This window comes from Benincasa hispida, chromosome 1 (assembly GCF_009727055.1).
Source record: "Benincasa hispida cultivar B227 chromosome 1, ASM972705v1, whole genome shotgun sequence".
Lineage (NCBI taxonomy): Eukaryota > Viridiplantae > Streptophyta > Magnoliopsida > Cucurbitales > Cucurbitaceae > Benincasa > Benincasa hispida.
The window spans coordinates 3,473,353-3,495,941 of NC_052349.1; the positions used below are offsets into that span (position 1 = coordinate 3,473,353).

Consider the following 22,589-nt stretch of genomic DNA (forward strand, 5'->3'; position numbering starts at 1 on the left):
TATTCATCTTAATCATGCAAACACTAAGTTAATCAGCCAATTGACACATCAAAAGACAATAACAAAGTGGGATAGGTTCTTGATTTTATGGAAAAGTCCACTCAAATTCTAAATTTGGTATAAATCCACTTGCAAAACCAAATTTTACTTAAATTATATTTAACTAAAAAAGATTAAACATAATTTCAATTCAATTTCCTGAAAATTGAATTCCTTAAAAAATGAATTTGATTTAATTTTAAATAATTAATTAAATAATAATAATAATTTAATATCTAATATTAAATTAATAAAACACCTAGTTCAAACATGAATCCTTATTCATGTAATCAATATTTAAATCATTTTCAAATATTCTGAAGTCTTCAATTATGATTAATTTCAACAAATTTAAACGTTAATTATATCGATTATAATTATCCAAACCCTAAATTGAACTTGAACATTTTAAATTCACTCAATATTCTAATCCAAGGTTTAACCTTTTACGAGCTAGTAGAGAGACCTTATGGACCTACAAATCATGAGCTCCAATGTTTTGAGATTAATTGGTTAAACTCTTTAATCTGAATTAATCAATATTCGTTAACTACCGAGACATACCACTATAGCTCGATAGTTGCACTCTCCTTACTGAAGATATATTTCTTTCGATTTTATTTAACCATGATCAATAAGTCGATCCTTCACAGGTCGTTCGTATCTATAACTAGATTAAAATTACTGTTTTACCCCTGTAAATACATATTACTCCTTAAGTCACCACCATCCTCTATTGAACAATTGGTTAATAATCAAACTAATAAACCATGTCCCCCTCTATCAGAGAGGGTGGGGCCCTTTTGTTAAAGACCAGGAATCAGTACTTAAGAGAATAACCTATTTGCTAACCCTAAATTAGGTAGAATTAAATTCCATCTTGTAGGATTATGTCCCCAGTTATCTATCCGGTTTTATTCCCAAAATGGGAGACATATTGAGTAGTGCTGTTGAACTATTCCCACTTATGCAGATCAAAGGATAATCCCGAATAAATAGTAGCTCATAGTTAGCTCAAGATTAAGATCGAGTTGTCCTAGGTCATTGAATTGAAATAGTCAGTTTTAACAGTAAACGGTCGTTATTTAGAAAAGTGACTATTTCATGGTCTGGTCTTATGCAAACGTCTTTTGCATAGGATGCCCCTACTCCCATTTCTTCACACGATTTTGGAATCACATCGTTTGTATCCGTATATAAAGTGGTCTATTCCATAGTGTCCCTAGGATGAGGTACCCAATCTCATCCATATACTTATAGATCTTTTAGACTATAACAATAACTTGATCCTATTTTATGTCTCTACATAAAGTTAAAGTATTCTTATTATAGTCATGGGTTCGTTTATCGGATTTTAAAACAGAATGCAATTTCGATAACACTTTTATTGAATGAAGTCTCAATATACTTTTATTCTGAAATAAAATATGTTTAAAATATTACGAACTGCGAGTTTTAGGACATTCCCAACATTTAGAGTGTAGAGATGCAGTCGTCGAGTGATATAAAATCAGAAGATGAGAGAGTATAGTCTTAGAAACGAGTTGAAGTGGTGAAATAATGGGCTTCAAACGGGTTAAGAATTCAAAAAGTTCAAAATTATCGAGTATACATTAATCAAGTATCGAGTATGATGTGGCTATGATCAAGTATACATGTGTCAATTGCACATCTATCGAGGGACCATGCATCCGGGCATAAAGTGATTGTGCATCGAGGATCGTGTGACGTATAATCGAGGATCGAGTAACGAGCCATCGAGAATCGAGTTTCTTGGTAGTGGCAGGCACGTGGGTACATCTCAGGGGCGAAGCGATAAAATCACATGTGAATGACATTGAAGAAGGCCACCTTCCATTACTTTTTCTACAGGTGACCATTTTGTTGAATTTTATATCCTAAAACTTGCATTTTGTAAAAGATAAACATATTCTATAGTCAATAAACTTATTATTGATTCTATAAATTGCATAAGTAAAAGTCTAAATCCAATAAACAAAGATCCATGGCTATTATATGAATACTTGAACTTTATGTAGAGACATAGGTATTGATCAAGTTCGAGTAAACAACTAAAACGGTCTATAGTACATGATTAAGGTTGGGTATCTTATTTTGGTAATACTATTGGATGCGGTCTACTCTGTAAATGTTACAAGTTGTTGTAAAGATACTACAAATGAAGTGATCTAGATTCGTTCATGTATTGACATGAGGAGTGAGGGCATCATATACGATGAGTTTGTATAAGATCAGACCAAAAAGTAAGTCACTCTTACTTTATAACGTTGTTTACTGTATAAGACTGACTATTTCACTTAGATGACCTAGGTAACTCGATCTTAATCTTGAGTTAACTATGAACTCCTATTTATTTGGGATTATCCTTAGATTTGCATAGGTGAGAGTTGGCTCAACAGCGCCGACTCAATAAGCCTCCAATTTCTGGGGTAAGACCGGGTAGATAGCTGGGGACATAGGGTGTAAGACGAAATTCACACTTACCCGATTTAGGGATAAGAGAAAGGTTGTTTTCTTAAGTACTGAATCCAGGTCTTGAACAAGGGGCCCCACCCTCTCACTGGACTAAGAGGGATCTAGTTTAGTGATGAGATCACAAACCAATTGTTCATTAGAGAATCAGTAAGAACTTAAGGAACAAGACGTAATTTCAGGGGTAAAACAGACATTTGACCCAGCCGTTATTACGAATAACCTGTGAAGAGTTAATTTACTAACATGGTTATATTGAGTGGACATAATATATTTACAGTGAGGGGATTGCAACTATGGGTTTTAGTGGAGTGACCCATTAGTTAACGAATGGGGGTTAATTTGGTGCAAAGAGTTTAGCCAATTAATCTCGGATCGTTGGAGCTCATGATCTGTAGGACCACAAGGTCCCCTTACTAGCTCGTAAATGGATTAGCTTTAGAGTAGCGTGATAAGTTAATTTGAAACGTTCAAATTAGAATTTAGGGAATTAGTAATTATATGTGATATAATTATGCATTTAATTTTGAAACTAAACGAAATTGGAGAATTAATTAATATTAAAATATGATTTAAGTATCAAATTCATGAAGGTGGGATTTGTGTAAAATTAATTTAATAATTGATATTAAATTAATTATAATTAATTACATTGTTTAATTAATTATTTACTATTAATTTTATTAGAAAATTAATTTATGAAATTAATTTTGTAAAATTAATAATAATTTCAATTTTTGAAATCAAAATTGATTTTAGAAATCACTTTGAAAATTGAAAAAGTTTGGAAAAACACAATATGGAAAATTGGATTTTTCCATTAACACTTTCAAGTAGCTCACTCAAAAAACCACTTGATTTTGTTTCAATCTTCCAAGCATGAGCTGCACTTCATGCAACCTTCTTCTTTGCATGAATGTCCTGCAATAAATAGAGAAGATGAAAGTGGAAATTGGGCATGCAATAGCTGATGAACTTGCTGAAGTTTTGTTGAAAACTTATAAGGTTGAAGAAGTGTTCTTCAAGTTGCATCAATGAGCTTATTCTCCAAATTCCCTTCATTCAAGCTTATTTTGAGTCTCACAATTCAATCTAAAGCTCCAAGAGAATAGTAGGGAAGATCTTGAGGTGGTTCACAAATTTGGAGAGGATTTGCAGCTGAATTCGTGATTCAAGGTGTTCTTCAAAGGTATTACTTAAAACCCTCTCATTATTGTATGAGCATGCTTTATTTACAACCAAAGTTAATGAATTAGAATGCTTATTGATCCTTGTTGCTTCTGCTACATGCTGATATACTCCTCACATTTTTCATTTGGGCCTCCCAAATGAGGCCATCCGTACAAAATCCCCATGATAAGTTTCCATGTACTTCCTTGATTTCACTTCTTTTCATCCCCTAAAAAAGGAAAAAAGAAAAGAATTAAACTACACGTCCTTCCAGAAAAGAATGTGAGAGAAAGGAAAAGAGAAGGGAAAATTGACAAAAATGACCCATTGGAAGTTTTCTTATGGAAAAAAGGACCCCTTTTAAAAGGAATGTAGTTTTTACCCTTCAAAATTTACTACAAGTAGGAAAAGATCATTATACCTTTTTTTAGGAAAAAGATTCAAAATTTCAAAACCCAATAATCCCTCCCTCCATAACTGTTTTCTTATTCAATCATTCAAATTTCTTTAAAAACTTCTCACATTCTTTCAGTTTTTCTTCAACATTTTGGTTCATCTTCATCAACACAAACATCATCTTCGAGTTCATCTTCATCAAGTAAGTATTTTTGCATATTTTAGGAGGGTTTTGGTTTTGGATTTCTTGACATTGTTCTTGATTTCATGCTTTTGTGTATCTTTATACTTTATTTTGTTATAATATTGAGTTTTGATCTTGTTTGAGCTCATTTGATTAAAAAAAAAAAAATTGAATTTGTTTTGGTAACAAGTTTATAGGTTTTGTTTTCATAGGGTTTCATAAATTTTTGGGTTTTTTTTTTTTTGTTGTGAAAAAATGTTGCATTTTAGAATGATTTTGAGGTCTATAGATAGTATATGAGTTGATTTGTACATTACAAACTTTTTTGTTTTCCTTTAAATTATGATACTCTAAAATTGAGGCCTCATAATTTGATAAAGCCTAGTCGGGCTACTTGAGATCTTGATCAAGCGGAGCTTTCAAGTGAGGTGCAGGCGAATCGGGATGGGGAAGGGGGCAGGATGGGGTGGGACGGACGATGGGGTGGCGAGACTTTACTATTTTTTTACCCAATCCCGAGCCAGGACAAAAACGAGTAGCAGATGGGTCGGACGATAGGGTGGCAGAACATTACTATTTTTCAACAGTAACTTACATTAGATTTTTTTTTTTGTGGATATTCTGACTCAATGTGATTTCTCGTATTGACTTTTAATTTATCTATTTGATGAAAAATATAGGTTATAATGGAACTGGAAATGAAGATTCATCCTAATGATCATTTTCCTACAACCCTCTCATGTTGTTCCCATATAGGAAAAGTCATCCCTAAACTTAAAGAAGAAACTAACTTCGACACAATTAGCCATGTTTAGACAACATGTCTTGGCCTTCTCCTTGACATAAACATCATCTTAAATGGATCACTGATTCACTATATTTTTCTTTGAGAGATAGAGGAGCCTAGGAGAGATGTCATTAGTTTTAATCTTCTAGGGAATAAGGTATCATTCAGGCAAATAGATTTTAATCTTATTAAAGGACTGAAAAATCCAACGATAAAAATTCTTTTATTAGACTTAAGAGTTAAGTATTTAAATGATAATGAGGGTATGAAGGTACATGAGTTAGACTCTATTTTTTCATCCATTGAGTTCAAAACAATGTTGATGAAGTGAAAATTGCATTGTTTTATTTTATTGAGTTTCTATGATGGGTAAAGAGAGGAAAAAAACAAGTGGATTTTGAAATTTTAGCGATCATAGATGATTATAATAGATTTTGTAATGAGGACTGAAGTAAAAAAACTTTTGTAAGTACAATTAGATGATTCAAACAAGGACTGAAAGATAAAGCAAAGGCGTATAAAGGCAATAACAGATGAAAAACAACAGACCTACAGTCTTTACGGGTTTCCCCATGCTTTTTAGGTAATTTAGTTCATTTTTTTAATGAATATTTTTTTAAGTACACCACTAATATACACTTACATTTCATATAGGTATGGGCATATGAAACTATTTCATCTTTATCCGGTCGTGTTGCAAACAAAATTAACGACAATGCCATACCACGCATTTTGAGATGGTTGACTCACATTCTCCTCCACAAGGAGTAATTAGAGATGAAGTCTTTGGGTTAAATGCAGTATGTTCCGTTTTAAGCTTTTTGAGTAGCGTTTATTCATGATTAGAGCTTCTTGGTTTATTTATTCACGATTGCATTTTTTGCCGGTAAGAATCACATTGCAACTCGTTCCATTTAAGGAAGAGATCCAATTTATGAATCATGTTATGGAGCCATCTTGCCCTTCACCTATACCACCTGCACCACTGGAACTACCTCCACCTCCACCCACAAACAATGGCGACGAAGTAAGTGATGGGTTAAAATATATGGGAGAAAATGGACTATCCGACTCCATCTTGCAATGTACTAGTCTAGACGTTGAAGGGATTTCTTCAGCTCGTCAGATATATGAATTGTTTAGATGAAACCCTTGATTACTTGAACATTTTGGAAGCATGGATACGTAAAGAAGTATTACTAAGACCTCTTCCCATGTGAGGACGTGTGTAGTATTTAGATTGGTGTCTTAAATCTTTATTGTATTCTCGTAGTTTGTAAACATTGTATAAACACATTGTTATTAATAAAATAATTGTTATTTTATGATCATTTACTCAATCGAATAAACTAAGATCTTAAGTTATTTGATATAATTTAAACATGTATGTAGAGACATACGGGTGGATCATGTTTAAATGCTAACTTAAATGGTATGTAGTAGATAGATAAGGCTGGATACCTTATCCTGGTGATACTACAGATACAACCCACTTTATAGATGTTACAAGTGTTGTAAAGTGCTATAAATAATCTGATCCTGATCATTCATATGAAGACATGTGAGTGGAGATATCATATACAAAGAGTAAAGACTCATTGTATAAGACCGGACCACGAAATGACTAGTCTCATCATATAACGTCGTTAATAGTAGAGACCTACATTTCACCAGGATGACCATAGATGACATGACTTGAATCCTAAATGAGTTGTGAACTCCTGTCCATGGAGGTGGTCCTTTGATCATGGGTGAGAGTGGCCAGATCGCCAACTCAATATGCCTACCATTTGGGGATTCGTCTGATTGGAGAGCTGGGAACACAACTACACAAGATGAAATTCACTCATTTCTTAATGTCGGGGTAAGTAGATAAATTGCTCCCTTAAGGCTGATTCCGGGGCTTGAACAATGTTGCCACACCCTCTATTAGCCCGAGAGGAATTTGGTCATAGTTGAACTATGACTTATTATTCATTAGAGAGATCAGTAGTACTTAAAGAGTTAAATGTAACTACAAGGACAAAATAGTAATTTTGACACAGTTGTACTTATAAGCAATTTGCGAAGGGTCATCGCACTATTGACTGGTTATATCCAATGGGCACAGAAATATATCTATAGTGCGAATAGTGCAACTGTCGATCTTTAGTGGAGTAACCAACAATTAATGGATGTCGGTTAATTTAATTAAATAGCTTAATTAATTATCCAAGTACCACTGGAGCTTTAAACTACAGGTCAATAAGGTCCCCTCTATAGCTCAATAGGAATTATTGAATTTTGGATTAATTTGAATTGTTCAAATTAATTGTTCAAATTAATTATATATGATATAATTAATATAATGTATTTGATATATTATAATATAAAGGTTACTTTGAGAGGAATTAAATATTTGAATATGATTCACATACTAATTATATGAACGAATTTCATATAATTAAATTTAATATAAATACGATTTAGGTTAAATACCATAAATGGTAGAGAAGAATTAAATATTTGAATATGATTCAAATATTAATTATATTGATGAGATTCATATAATTGTATTTAGTATAAATGTGATTTATATTAAATACCATGTATTGTCGAGAGAGAATAAGACTATAGGTAATATTGTATTTGATACAGTATAAAAACTATAGATTATGTGTTATATTTGATATAAGTGTGTATATATAATAAGTTAGTTATTATATATATGTAATTATTAATTAGATTAAATTAATTTTAATTTTAATTTAATTAAAGGGAGGGAGCTGCAACTCCTTCCCCTTAATTCTCTCTCAACCAGACGTGCAGTAGGGGGTTTAGTTTAACGATTCATCATCTTCTTCCTCTTCTTTCTGAGGGTTAGAGAGATCTCACTAAAAAATCTCAAGAACATACAGAGAAGAAAAAGTGTTCTTTTTCTCCCCCCATCCTCTCCTCCTCTTCCCAAAATTTTAGTAGAGCCCACCACTTCAGCTTATTCTCAAACCCTAACAGAGAATATAAGAGGTTCTCTTGGTGTGGTGGCCCTTTGAATTTTGGATTTTGGAGATCGAGATTGAGATTGAAGAGTTTGTGATCTGGATCGAGGGATTTTTCATGAAGAATGTTATTCTTCAAAGGTAAGGGTTTCTTTTAACCCTAGTTTCACTTTCTCTTCTAAAAGTATGTTGTGTTTTTTGTATAATGCATAATGTTTTGTTCTGTAAAATTGGATTTCTGTGAAAATTTTAAAGTTGAGAACGATCCCCTTCTGCTGTGAACCTTCATCGATTCCTTTCATGTAGATCTGCATCAATTTGAATTACATATGCAAAACCTTTTGATCTCAATTGAAGTATACATCTTATAACAATATTATACTCAATTGAATTTATACCACTTATCTTATAAACTTTGGTTAGGAATTCATTATACATCGTCCAACCTCAATATCAAACCCCCTCAACTTTCGTCCATCGTAATCTTTTTCTCTTTCATTCCAAATGCCATCGAAGCATATCCAAATGCGAGGCATTTTCCTACAATTTATAACAAAAATGTATTAATGTAGTTAAGAAAAAGTAAAATAAATCTAATAAAACTAATAAAAAACAACTTTACTCGGTCGTCCACTCGGCCGGGTACAACACGGGGCCAAAAAACAGTAAAGTATACTTCATATATGCCCGACTGGGTCTAGAGTTACCTCTACTGGGCCCCAGACCATGCCCCCATACTTGATTGGGTCGCCTCATACCCCCATACCCGGTTCTTATCCCATGAAGCCCGTCTGAGTAGTTTCAAACATATTTCTTTTGTATCTAATGAAGAACCGGTGAAGCTCGATCGAATAATTTCAACCAATTTCTTTTCTACCAGGTGAAGACCGGCCGGGTATCTTAAAAAAATAGTTTTTCTGTCTTTTATTTTACTTATCTCAACTTTTCTTTTGTACTCAGTGAAGATCCAATGAAGCCCGACTGGGTAATTTCAACCAATTCTTTTGTACCCGATGAAGACCTGGTGAAGTCCAGTCGGGTATCTTAAAAAAAGTTGTTGTCCTTTTTCTTTCATGTTTTTTTTAAACTTTCAAATATGTTTCTTTTTGGCATTAGAGAAAAAAATAATCAAGCCAGCAAGCATACAAGCAAATGAATTCTAATATGAAAGAAATTATCGAACTATTGAATATAAAATGAAATACATACCTTCTTACGGAGTGTACAAAATCACAACTTCGTGAAGTACACGTTTTAGACTTGGCGAAAGACCTTTCGTTCTGGAGATAATTTGGTGAAGAGAACTTTTTGTGAATCACAATTTCGTGAAGAGAATTTTTTGTGAATATATTTTTTGTTTTGTTATGGATTGTAAAACAATTGATTTTGGTGGAGAAATTTTGTGAATTAATTTGGTAGATTAGTTATTGAAATTCAAAAGTGAGAATTTAATAAGGGGAGCATAAGAGTAATTGGAAAACTAAATTTCCTCTGCTTACATTATTTTCATCATCAAAGGGTACAAAAAAACTTGTTTTTCAAAAAGAGGTAAAAAAATACAAAGTCAGACCCCCTTTACAACCTTGTTTTTCAAAAGAGGTAAAAGAGTTTCATAACATTCTTTGATCGTAAATTTACAACCTTCTTCTTTTCTCCTTTTTACTACGCTTCCGCTGAGCTACTTTGGTATTAACTCTGTTTATATTAAGTAATACTAATATATATGAACAACTTGGTCCTTATAGTTCACTTCTCACACCCTCTGGTGACTCTTCCATTCTCCACTGAGTCATAATATTCATTTATTACTAGGGTGGTCCTTTTCCATTTCCCAGCAATACCATTGGAACATTCTTTTCCAGTTGTCATACTTTTGAATTACTTGCTAGTTGTGAAATCAATATTTGTGTCAACTAGACTTCTCGACCTGACCGAGAGAACTCTTCTTAGGATGTCCTTTTTATCCATACTTGGGAGAAGACATTCTTATACTATAACATTTCCCAAACTATGGCTTACCATACTGTATACATAAGGTTTTCTTAACTGTACTAGTCCCTAGCTCAGTTACAACTCAAACTTCGAGCTATTACCTGGAACATCAGCAAATCGGACCTTTTCCTTTTTGTCTTATGCTGACTATTTTGTTCCTTACTTTTATACTCAATGTACCCCTGGTACATTTTGAGCTTACTGTTGCTCATCTTTTCCCTCCTCTTAGGATTAATTAGACTAGGACTTCCTCTAGATTACACCATTTTCCTCTGATTTCACTAGAATAGACTTCACATTTGCCACTAACCTCTGAGCAAACTTGCTATACATTCTATTTCTAGTGAAAAGTCTCTGTTTACCTGCGTGACTTCCGACTTCCACTCAGGTACCGGTAGTGGATTGAGTAATCTTGCCGACTTTTGCCTTCTAGGTTTCACTTGTTGACAAAACAAACATCACCTAGCACTTTTCTTTTTTTGCTAGACTATACCTTAGTCTATTAGTATAGAGTGGCCGTTTTGCCCACTCTTTATCATTCTTTACTGCATTACTACTTAACTGAGAAGGAACTCCTCTTGCTCTCTTCCTACAATCATAACTTGCATTCTTAGTTGAGAGAGAATCTTTACTCAATCTCTCAACATCAATTCATGACTAGAATGGAGTGTTTCGACACTATCAATCACAACTTTTCCTTTAATTGTACAATTCTAATTCAAGTACCATCGTACCTTAGGTACTACTACTTAGATACCTTCTCTATGTACCTCAGTATCGAGCTACTCAGATACCTTCTCCATGTACTTCAGTATCGAGCTATTCAATTTTTAAGACTGAGCTTCAGTACTGAGCCACTCATACTCAACTTGCATATTCTTATTTCTCAATGACTTAGTTGCCCAAAACATTCTTACTAACACATCCTCATGGTCATTGTAAAACATAGCATAACTACAACGTTAATGTGAGGTGCGTTGCTTGGTAACTATTTAAGAACAGTTGTTATAAATAGCTTTCAGTAAACATATATTGCTAAACATTCATAAGCTTTAGCAATTTACTTAAAACATTTAAAGCATCTAGAGTCATTCACTTCTGCTGCTGGAACCATATGACCAAGAAATACAACCTGGTATAACCAGAAATCACATTTGCTGAACGTGGCATACAACTGCTTCTTTCGCAGTGTCTGCAAAACTATCCTCAAATGATTCCCGTGATTTTCCCTACTGCTTGAATACACCAATATGTCATCAAGGTGACACACTGGATCTGTTGTAACCCTTATTTATTAATTCCTGTAGTTGAACTTTCAATTCCTTGGGTTCTTCTAGCACTATCCTTTATGGTATTTGAAAAATAGGTGTTGTATCTGGAATTAAATCGATAGTAAACTCAATTTTCTTGTCAGATTGTAAATCTGATAACTTTTCAGGGGAAACGTCCAGGAACTCTTGTACAACTGGTACATCCTCAGGTTTCATCTTCTCGTCCTATGAAACCGTCACATGGGCTAAATAAGCTTCCTATCTTTTACTTAACAGCTTCCTAGTCTTCACTGCTGATATTAGGCTTCCTGAAAGTATTCCTTTGCTTCCTACAAATACTGTCTCTTGCGTACCAAATCTCTCAAACATTATCCATCCTTAAAACAATTCATACGGTTATAACATTTATTCAGAAAATCCATGCTCTAGAGTGACGTCAATTTCAGGAATTCTAATGGAATCACTTTATAACTATACTTATCAACAACTACTTCAGAACCTGTGAAACTCTTATACTATTACAACCTCTCTACAACATAATAATAGCTACTTAGGGACATGCTCTCTACAATCTTTCCTACAAACATTGCAACATATCAGATAACATCATAGGCAACTAGTTCATAAATGTACTGGTACATAAAGTTACTTTACTATTCACAACATTAGGTAACTCCTCTGCCTCCTGGTAGGACACTTCGTAAAAACCTACCCTACCGTTGAGATCGTCCTGCTTCCTTTCTCGTTTTTCTTCTTTTGAATTCCTGCCTCGGCTTCTGAGCCACTAGGCTTATCTATCGTCTGTAAAGTCATACCGTGTTCTATCTGAACTCTTCGACCTAGCTGGGCATTCCTTCTTAAAATGTCCTGCCTGTCCGTACTGGAGACATACGTTTTTCCCTTTATAACATATCCCTCGATGATGCTTACCACAATTCGTGCATAAGGGTTTCTTACTCGTACCAACTACCGGCTCGGTAGGATGCCAAAACCTTGATCTATCATCCATACTAATCACAAGTCTTGGCTTCTTCCTTCCTATCCTATGCTGACTTGTAGCTCTCTGTCCTTTATCAATACCTATTAGGTCATTCTCAATACCGTACTTCCTTTTCGAATCCGCCAGAATTGATTTGACACTTTTTGTCAAATATTCTGTCCACTAATTGAGAATTTGTTCCTGTCTGCGGAATCCTCGACTTCCCGTTTGAAGTCGTTTCCTGATTTACCGGGTATTTACCTCTCCGTTCACTAACATTTGAATTCCCTCGAATCTCAGAACTTCTAAAGGTAGGGCAGGGTTCTCGTTGTCTGTCTGCCTGCTCTGCTTGTCACTTTTACTTGATATTTTCCTCTTACTTAAGTAGTACACATGCTAAAGACTCAGGACTCAGACTTATATATAAACTTTTCTTCCTCTCTTCCCAAAATCTTTTTCTCTGATACCAACTTGTCACACCTCACTCCAGATTACCCTCTTAACCTGGATGGAATGGTGACTGCAGTAATTACCAACTCTTTTACTGGCACTTATTGCCTAACAAACCTGTTAACTTTTATTCAAACCCTGAATACATACATATCATCAATATACCAACATATTAACTCGGAACTTAACACATTTATATTGTAGGGTTTCACAACATTGTTCATACATGAATATTACAACTTAGTGAGCCCCATCTAGAATACTAGTCACTAGACAGACACATGTGTACTAACTAATACAGGTTTTCAATTACACTTCAACTTATTTCTTTGAGTGGCAGAGCAATAGCGGAAAAGTCTTTTGGGAACTGACCGCTACCTGAAAAGGAAAATATTTGAAAACGTGAGTTAGAAGCCCAGTGAGTGACTTAATAAAGACGTAAATCTCATGCTTAAACTGAAAGCCCGAAAACATAATACTGGAACTAAAATGTACCAAGAAAACGTGTACACAAAACCTTTAAAACCACCATTAAACATCATTATTCCTTAGTTGAGAATGAGTATACATCGCTCTAGCTCCCAACGTCTGTTACCGGCTAAGAGACCCATACTTCGGCCTCCCTTTGTTGGTATATAGACTAGGAGACCCATACTTCGACCTCCCTTTATCCTTAGTTGAGAGTGAACTACTAGATCTAACCCTTAACATCAACCTTAGTCGGGGAGAACCCATTTGCTCAATCCCTCGACGTCGTATTACCAATGTGCACGTGGTGTTTTCTATGTACCGTCAACACCTTCGGTACATTTATTCAGATACCTTCTTTACTTTCAGTATCCGGCTCACTTAAGCTATCAAGTTCTCGAAGAGCATTAAAAGAATAGTTTTCAAATATATCATAGAAAACTCTTTAGGATACCTTTCTTACCTTCAGTATCCCTTTTCATTTTGTTTAGGAATACCAACGCATGTACTTTGACAACCTTAGGTATTTAAAACATAGTACATCAAGCTTCATTCAACCTTAGCTTTAACCCTAATGCATGCTTCATACTTTGTGAAATAAGTGGGCTTAAAACACATTGAACCAGCTTGTAAAAACCACTAGCATGCGTTAGACATGGAAAACATACTTGAAAAACCCATACACTAGTAAACATCATGAAAGTGGAGTTACTAAAACATGCTGAAAGTATTTGGACAAGATCACATATTTAAATCGTGTCAATTTTTGTGGAAAACATGCTTTACTCAGCATGAGAAATAACTTCAAACATAGGTTTCTTGGCACTTCATTTGAACACTTAGCATGAGAAATATCTTCTACGAAATCATAGTTTCTAAATCATTAAAACATTAAATCATCATATAGTCACTCACAGCTCGTTGGCCTCTTAAAGAGTTATACGCCTCTCCTAGCTCTTCTTGACCTGAAAGGACATAATTCCTGGTTAACTACATAGAATTCTTAGCAAAATACCTCAAATAGTTCATTACTAAAGGAACTTTCATCAACAAAGGCAGCTTTATAGCGAGATCCTCCTCATGAGCGAGATCAGCTAGATCCTCATGAGCGAGATCAAGCTTTTCCTGGCAAATTGTCATCCTAGCGATATTAACCTTACCAGTGAGATTCAGCCCAATTTCTAGCGAGATTCCTTTCTAGAGTGAGATCCTCATCACAAAATTAGAGAGATTTCCTTTATTAGCGAGATTCTCAGCACAAAATTAATGAGATTTCCTTCATAAGCGAGATCCTCATTCTCCATATGAGCTGTTTGCTTGTTCTTCCCAAGTAGCTATCTGCTTATGTACAACTTCTCTGTTACAACTTCAAATATTCATAACTCAAAATCCAGCCCTCTTTTGAAGAAACTTCCTTCTACAAACATGTTTAGAATTGATTAGCAACATTACCTTAAAATTTTAGCTCAAAATTCCTCGTCGTTTAATCTGGAGATTCAAAACTTCATCATTGGCCCCAATTCAAGCAGCTACCTGCTTGTTAAAAAATTTCCAGTTCAAACTTCAAAATTATATAACTCAATTTCCAGGCCTCATCTTAAAAATTTTAATTCTACAAGCTTGTTTATAACTGAGTTAACAATATTTCTTCAAATTTTTAGCTCAAAATGCTTCGTAATTCGTCCTGAAGCTTCAATTCTTCACTGATGGCCTAGATTCACCCGAGAAATGAACCCTTTGTCTTTATTTTGCCTCTCCGGCCTTATTTCGGTGAGTTTTCCTTCCAGCAGCCCAGCCACAAAAAATAGACATATAGAACTTTCGAATGCCACTACAAATAGCCTAAGTAGTTTGTCCAAACTAACCCAATGAACTCGACCTTCTTGCTTATATTACCACCCAAAATCCAGCATGAGCCCTCCTTGTGCCACCTGGCTCACTATCGGTGATGAAGGGCTAGGATTTAGCAAATTTCCTTTTGCTAACTGCATTCACAATATTACTTCAGCACCATACCTCATTAGATGACATAGTCTCATTCATATGCTTATTATGTATTCCATCATCAAGCATGACCTTCCTTAGCCTAACTGAGTTTTGTCCTACTTTTACACTTAGCTACCCAAGAGCCTATTTCTTCTTGCTTTCATCTTCTACCCTTCCTAAGACATGGCTTCATTTAGCTCATTAGAAGACATCACATTACTTACTCTTACTTGAAGTAATTAGAGTTCGGGTTTTATAAACACCTTATCTCTAGGATGTATGCGTTAGTCACAGGATGTAATAAAACACCAGTGCGTTTATCTCTAGATGTACTTAGCGTTTCTAACTTAATGCTGGCTTACTTATTCTCTTGAATAATTTAAGCTAAAGATGCTTTTACCAAGTGATTTAGTTGGCTTAAGTGTTTAGAATTGGATTTTGCATGAAGTTATAGATGCATCTAACATAAAACAAGAAATAAACAATGGCGAAGTGAGATAGATCAAATATGTGAATTTATAAAGAAACTGATTGTCTTTACAAAACCAATACTCAATCAAATGAGATGACGAAAACGATAAGTAAGATGAAATGAAAGGAGTCAAGCTGCAAAGTATAATCTCTTGTCCTCTTTGGCTTAATTCTAATTCGTGTACAACCACTTGTAGAAGAAATGGAAGAAAGTTCTCTCTCGAGCTCAGCTTTCTCTGCTCCTTGATCGGCGGTGGTGGTGGTTCTCTTCCCTCTTATGTTCTTCTCGTCACCACAACACAGCTCTGAAGTCTCAAAAGTTTAGAATTATACAATGAGCTAAAGATTTTTTTATCTGGTGGGATTTCTTCTATTTATAAGCGTCGGTCTTCTCCAACTTGATGATGGGACAGTATTAAATTCCATACCCTGGTTAGCTGCCTGACACTCAGATGTTTTTTAGACGCCGCCAGCTGCAGATGCCCATGCTTGCAAGTGGTGATTTGACACAAGTAGCCTGAATCAATGAATCTTCCTTACGTTGAATCCCTCCGACACAAGCCCATGCGTTTGACATTGTCTGGGACACTTAGAATATTTATTGAAATCCTGCAATATCATGCGTTAGCGCCGCAGTATTTTAGCAATAAACATTCTTTTGCATGAGTTTAATAGTGTTCGAGTAATCCCATGCGTTTTCTCTAAAAATGATGAGATTTTATCATTAAAGACCCTAATTATTCCAACTTTTGAGTCGCAATAACTTGTATTTCTACAAGTTATCATTTACACATATTAAAATAAAAAAAAATCGGAGCGGAGGCGGTGTTCAGAGTCAGGAAGAGGTGGGGATCCCCTCTCCATCCCCGTCTAATCCTCGGTTTGACCACGTAGAGAATTTTGCCATCCCTAGATGCATTAATGAGGCAGAGTTGAGTTGATAATTATTATCTGGAGAGTTAAATTATCTAGAGAATTACATTGTCTGTATTTGCTGTGTAGAGTTGAGTTGATAATTATTGTTTGTGTTTGGGGGCAGAGTTGAGTTAAGATATCTGGTGCTATTTTTGTAAATGAAATTGTTTTGTCTTTTGTTTTGTTTTGTTTTTTTTTTTTTTTGTTATTGTTGATTTTAATTTTCAAGTATACATATATTTTCCAAACTTTTCTAATATAAAAAAAAAAAAAAATCTAATTCCTTTCCATTCTTAGAACATAACAAATTCTCTACAAAGTATTCATATGCATAACAAAAAATTTTGAATTCAATTTTTTAAACACTCAAATAGATGTGATTATTTCATTCAAAAACCCAACTTAATCATTAATTAACGTAAAAGTTAAAAAAAAAAATAAATGAAAGAACTAGTACCATAAACGAAATTATTGGCATTGTTTTAGATAGAAGGGGTGACACTTAAATTGTAATCTTAGAAAAACCAAAATCTTACAATTTAAATCACAAGACTAACTATTATAGTCTTTTTAAATCAATTTGTGGAATATGGATTTACCTTTTTCTAAAATCGGTAGTACCATTAAACGAAATTATTGGCATTGTTTTAGATAGAAGGGGTGACACTTAAATGTTAATCTTAAAAAAAACCAAAATCTTACAATTTAAATCACAAGACTAACTATTATAGTCTTTTTAAATCAATTTGTGGAATATGGATTTACCTTTTTCTAAAATCGGTGAAATGATTTTAGAAATATTGATGTCTATTTTTTCTACTATTATGTTGCATCAGTGTACAAACTATCTTGAAAAAAAAATTGAGCCATAATGTTAAATTCTACTATTTCATTAGAATTATGTAATATTTGAAAACATCAAGGGATAAGTTGTTTAAATAATATCGTTGAACTTTTGTTTAGTGAAACAATAATAGAACGTCGTATGTAATATTTTTTAGAAAAAAATGAAATAGAAGAAGAATTGAATCTAAAAGAACAACCTTAGAAAGAAAATAAAAAAAGAGAGGAGAATTTGAGAAAGAAAAGGGAAAATAAAACTCATATGAGCCCGATAGAGAAAGAAGAGAGAAAATGAGAAAGATGAAGCAGAATGCGAAAGAAGGAAGAAGATGAGAAAATGGGAGTAAATGTGAGGAGACGTATGAGAGAGAAATGACAAAGTAATTGAGGGAGTTTGAAAAGTAATGAAAACGCGTGGGAAAATGGGTGAGAGTGAGAGTGATAAAATGGTGGATAATTAAACCCATTGTTTTATTTTTATCAGTGGTCGTCGAAGTTGGACACACGAATGTGGTAGTCGGAGTATGTCGCTGAAGTTGCTTGTGCGAAAGTAGTCGTTGGAGTTAGTCGCTAGAGTTGTCGTCGAAGGTAGTTCGTAGAGCTCGGAGTTCTTCGTCGAAGTTGGTCGTACGAATGTGGATATTAGAGTTGTTTTGTATCAAGGTGGTTGTCGGAATTAGTTGTGAGTGTCATTGGAGATGGTTGTCGAAACTCGGAGTTGGCCATCCAAAGGTGGTCATCTAATCGCCAACAAAAACCGAGAGGTGAAACTATTAAAAATATTAGAGGGAGAGATAATTAGGAAGACTTGAGATGAATGGTAAAATAACTAACTTAACCCAACAATATTAAAAATTGGTTATCAAATATTGAATCCGTAAAGAATACCAACTCAACCCAACGAGACGAAGTATTTTTCATAGGGACCGTGCCTGTGCTCGTTGTAGTAGCGCGTATCTGCATGAGTCCTGGAACAAAAGAAAAGAAAAACCACTCTCCAAAAATCTCTCGATTCAATTTCTTCCAGAATTGATGCTCTTTGATTCATTTTTCTCTCTGTGGGGTGCCTTTTGTTTCCCCTTTTCCCTTCCCTCACACCTCAATTTCAACCCAATTTCACCAATCAATGCATCTTTTTCTTTGCATTAGCCTTTTTCAAACCTTCTTCCCACTTTTTCCTTCCTCTGTTCCTCTCATTTTTCTCAAATTCCTCTTCCAATCCCCCATAATTTGAACAAAAACAACGGATTCTAGGGTTTTAATCCACATCACCTGTACTTTCTTCAAAATCCGCCCAAAACACATTCGTCTATGGCCGGCGGCGCCGCCACTACTCCGACGGCGGCCACGAAGTTCATTAAGTGCGTGACGGTTGGAGATGGCGCCGTTGGGAAGACTTGTCTTCTCATCTCTTACACTAGCAACACTTTTCCGACGGTATGAAATGAACTCGTCTTGTTTCGATTGTTTTCTTGGAATTTATAGTGTACTTTTGTTGTGATGATGTGTTAATGTTTTGCTTTGGCAGGATTATGTTCCTACTGTTTTTGATAATTTCAGTGCCAATGTTTTGGTTAATGGGCGGTCTGTGAATTTGGGTCTCTGGGACACTGCTGGTGATTTCCTTTTCCTCTGTTTCCGATAATCATGCTTCATTTATCCAGTTTTGTATTAAACTGTTGATGGATTTTCTTTTCTGGTATTTCTATAATTTCATTGTGTAAGCTTAAAGCTAATTGCCTCTACTTGAGTGACGTTTTAGGATATTTGACCAAATTACAAGACAAAGGAAGCCTTTAAGATCATAAGATCTAATTGAAGCTAAACGAAATTATAATCACTATAGGATTATACTAGTAGTTTCTCATAAGAAAAAAGGATTATACCAGTAGTTCAACCAACATACTATAATATGTCGTGGAAAAAAAATTTATGTGTCGTCAATAGCTATAGTATATGAATATCTGAACAAGTTTTATCAAGTACATAGAGGAAGTTTAGATGCACTTTAAAATTAAACCATATTACAAAGTTGTTCTTCTCAGAATGTGTTCTTCAAATCCGTCCAGTTCATAAGCTACTCACGGATTGTTTCATATTCTTTTTCACTTGTTTCTTTTTCAATTACAACACTAGTTTAGATTGTCTTTTTCCTCCTTATTTTATTGGTATAATTGAAACTCGAGTGGAAAAATAAAGAACAAGTGTCCCTGTTCTTTAGGCACTTGATCGCACAGTATCTTCCAGAAATATCATTATGAACGTTTGTAAGCTAGATAGACTACTATAACTTCAAATTCCATTTTAAAATGGGTACTCCAATCTTCAATGAAAAGATATTCCCACTAATTTTCATTTTAAAGTGGTGTATGAATGTTAAAAGCATCACATTACAGGTCAAGAAGATTATAGCAGGCTAAGACCTTTGAGTTACAGAGGAGCTGATGTTTTCCTTCTTGCCTTTTCACTTATAAGTCGGGCCAGTTTTGAAAATGTATCAAAGAAAGTAAGTTCGCTTCATGCACAATTTTTGGAATGTTTATTATTTTGGTTCACTATTTAGATTCTTCTTGATGTCCTTTTCTTTTGGAGCAGTGGATCCCAGAGTTAAGGCATTATGCCCCATCATTGCCCATTATTCTTGTAGGGACCAAACTAGGTGCCTTTCTTCTTTAACTTTAATTTCATTACCTGAATTATCAGTTCCTTCACTCTTAAGTAAAATTCTCATAATTTTCCTGATGGTTGTTTTTTGTGGGCTAGTGTAAGGACACACATCCACAAATGGAATTTTTTTTCTTCAAATTTTCAGGGACACCATCAGATAAAAATGTGTGTTTCATTGTCATGTAATCAAAGATCAACGTCTTGATTATCGATCTTCTAGATACAAGTCCAAACATTAAATTAGAATCTCCACATGATATAGATATATTTGTACTATTTAAATCGATGCCTGTTCGTGTCTCTAAAATGTGTATCTCTCATTGTTCTGTAATTTATAGGGGAAGATAATTCTTGCTGCTCCTATTCGCCCCCACCCCACAAATCTGTTCTTTGAATTTGTGGTTTTGTTCTGATTGAAAGTCATATGCTGTTACTTGGGATGGCAGATCTGAGAGACGACGAACAATTCCTCTTGGACTATCCTGGGGCATGTACAATATCAACGAAACAGGTCAATACTTGGCGCTATTTCACTTTCCTTTTGAATCTCATTTTCACTTCTCCTATTCCTAATTTGAAGTTACAGTTTACAGTGTTGGTTTTCACTCTGGGCTGTCATAATGTATATTGCATTCTCTCTGCTATTCATACTATTCCCTCTCTAAGTTCTTATGGAAATGAAGTGTACAAAATATCTTTTTTTCAGGGTGAGGAACTAAAGAAGCTTATTGGAGCAGTAGCATACATCGAGTGCAGTTCAAAGACACAACAGGTTGGTGATTATTACCTCTTAATTATTAGAAGCAAAAGGATAAACTACAATTCTCAAAACCTGATCACCTCTTGATATACTAGAAGCTAAAGGGGATAAACTGTAGGTCTCAAAACCTGATCACTTCTTAATATATTGGAAGCAAAAGATAACTAAACTCTAATCTTGGAAAACCCGTTTTAGAGCAAATGTGAAATGGGCCTCCTATTGTTACAAAATGCAAAAATCTGCAAAAATCGAGAACTAACCCTAAGGTTGTAAGTCAAAATTGAAGAAGTCTACAAAACTAAACAAACCAGTTTGGCTGATTGAACTACTTATTGGCTAGTTCGATTTTCTAAAGTATGAAATAAAAAAAATTCTTGGCCATTTTGGTTTTTAGATAATCTATTGGTTTTCGAACAATTCAAAAATAAAAAAAGATTTAAGCTATAAACTTTTATCGTGCATAGCATGGATGAGCTCAATAGGACAACTGACAAGCTTTAACTGAATTCGAAGGGTTTTGTTAATCCCTTTCTCTAACTTGTGGCCTTTTGTTCTCCTCTTTTGAAGCCAAAGATAAAAGATAACAGTATGATGGAATCCAAATATATTGAGATATAAATGGTAATCAATTACAAGATAAACCATTTAATCTAGAGTATTTAGATCCTTCCGATCTTGAAATCTCTCCAAGCTCTAAATCAGTCACAAAATGTTGTGCATCTTCCCTATTCTCCTTCTCTCTATTTGTAACCAAATTTCATAACAAAATCCCCTGATTGATAATACACCCTTAGTATCCCTTTAACACCCTAATACGATTCCTATCACCTTCAGAATCAATAGTCACTGCTAAATGAACTTTTTTGAAATGTAGAATGTAAAGGCTGTCTTTGATGCTGCAATCAAGGTGGTTCTTCAACCTCCAAAATCCAAGAAGCCAAAGAGAAAGCTTCCAATCTGCAATTTTCTCTAGTCATGTTTAATTAAGCCTCTCTCCACATGTAATTGAACTATGTATGATAAGTTCTATGATGTTTATAGGTTGTATTTTAACAATTATGTTATTGTATCGTAATGTCAATCATGTTATTTTGTTTGAGTTCAACAACATTCATAGGTGGGATATTTGAACATGTGGTCTCGTTCTCTTGTTATACTTTCAAGTCTTGGCGTTGGGTAGTTTTGACGAAATCTGAGCCTCATTGGCACCCAAATGTTCAACCTATTGTTTAACACTTAAAATCTTTCTAGGAGCAAATCCGGTTCCCACAACCGACGAGATATTTTGTAACAATAGATGGAAGATAAACCAAATTCATGACCAATATTTACGTTTTTAACTCGATTTTTCACTAAATCTATACTTTTATTAATATTTATTAATTAATTTAAAAAGAAATAAAAAAGTATTAAAATTAATTTTTAAATAAAAACTAGAGCTATAAAAAGTATTTTTCTCTCTAAGGTTTTTTTAATAGTTATAAAAATTAAAATTAAGGTCAAAGCATAGTGATTAAAATTAATTATATAATAAACATAATCAATGAAACTAAAATGGTTGACTTCATTACTATTAATGGCTCGTTTGATTCATGGGAATAAGAGATGAGAATGAGAAATGATATTCTATCACCATGTTTGTGATAAGCATGTGCCAAATTACCCTTATTTTATTGACAGTAAGGGAGAATTCGAGAGCTTCCTTCCTCTCTTCTCAATCCCATAACAGAGATTGTTACA

General features: G+C 34.3%; 1 protein-coding gene across 1 annotated transcript; it reads left to right on the forward strand.

Moving 5' to 3' along the window:
- The first annotated feature begins 18,314 nt into the window (after positions 1–18,314).
- Positions 18,315–22,040, forward strand: LOC120070227 (rac-like GTP-binding protein 5). Its single transcript, XM_039022109.1, has 7 exons — positions 18,315–18,859; positions 18,951–19,038; positions 19,819–19,928; positions 20,018–20,081; positions 20,536–20,600; positions 20,796–20,861; positions 21,724–22,040. Exons 1-7 carry the CDS (start codon positions 18,734–18,736, stop codon positions 21,820–21,822), a joined length of 618 nt encoding a protein of 205 aa, XP_038878037.1. The 5' UTR covers positions 18,315–18,733; the 3' UTR covers positions 21,823–22,040.
- The last annotated feature ends 549 nt before the right edge of the window (positions 22,041–22,589 follow it).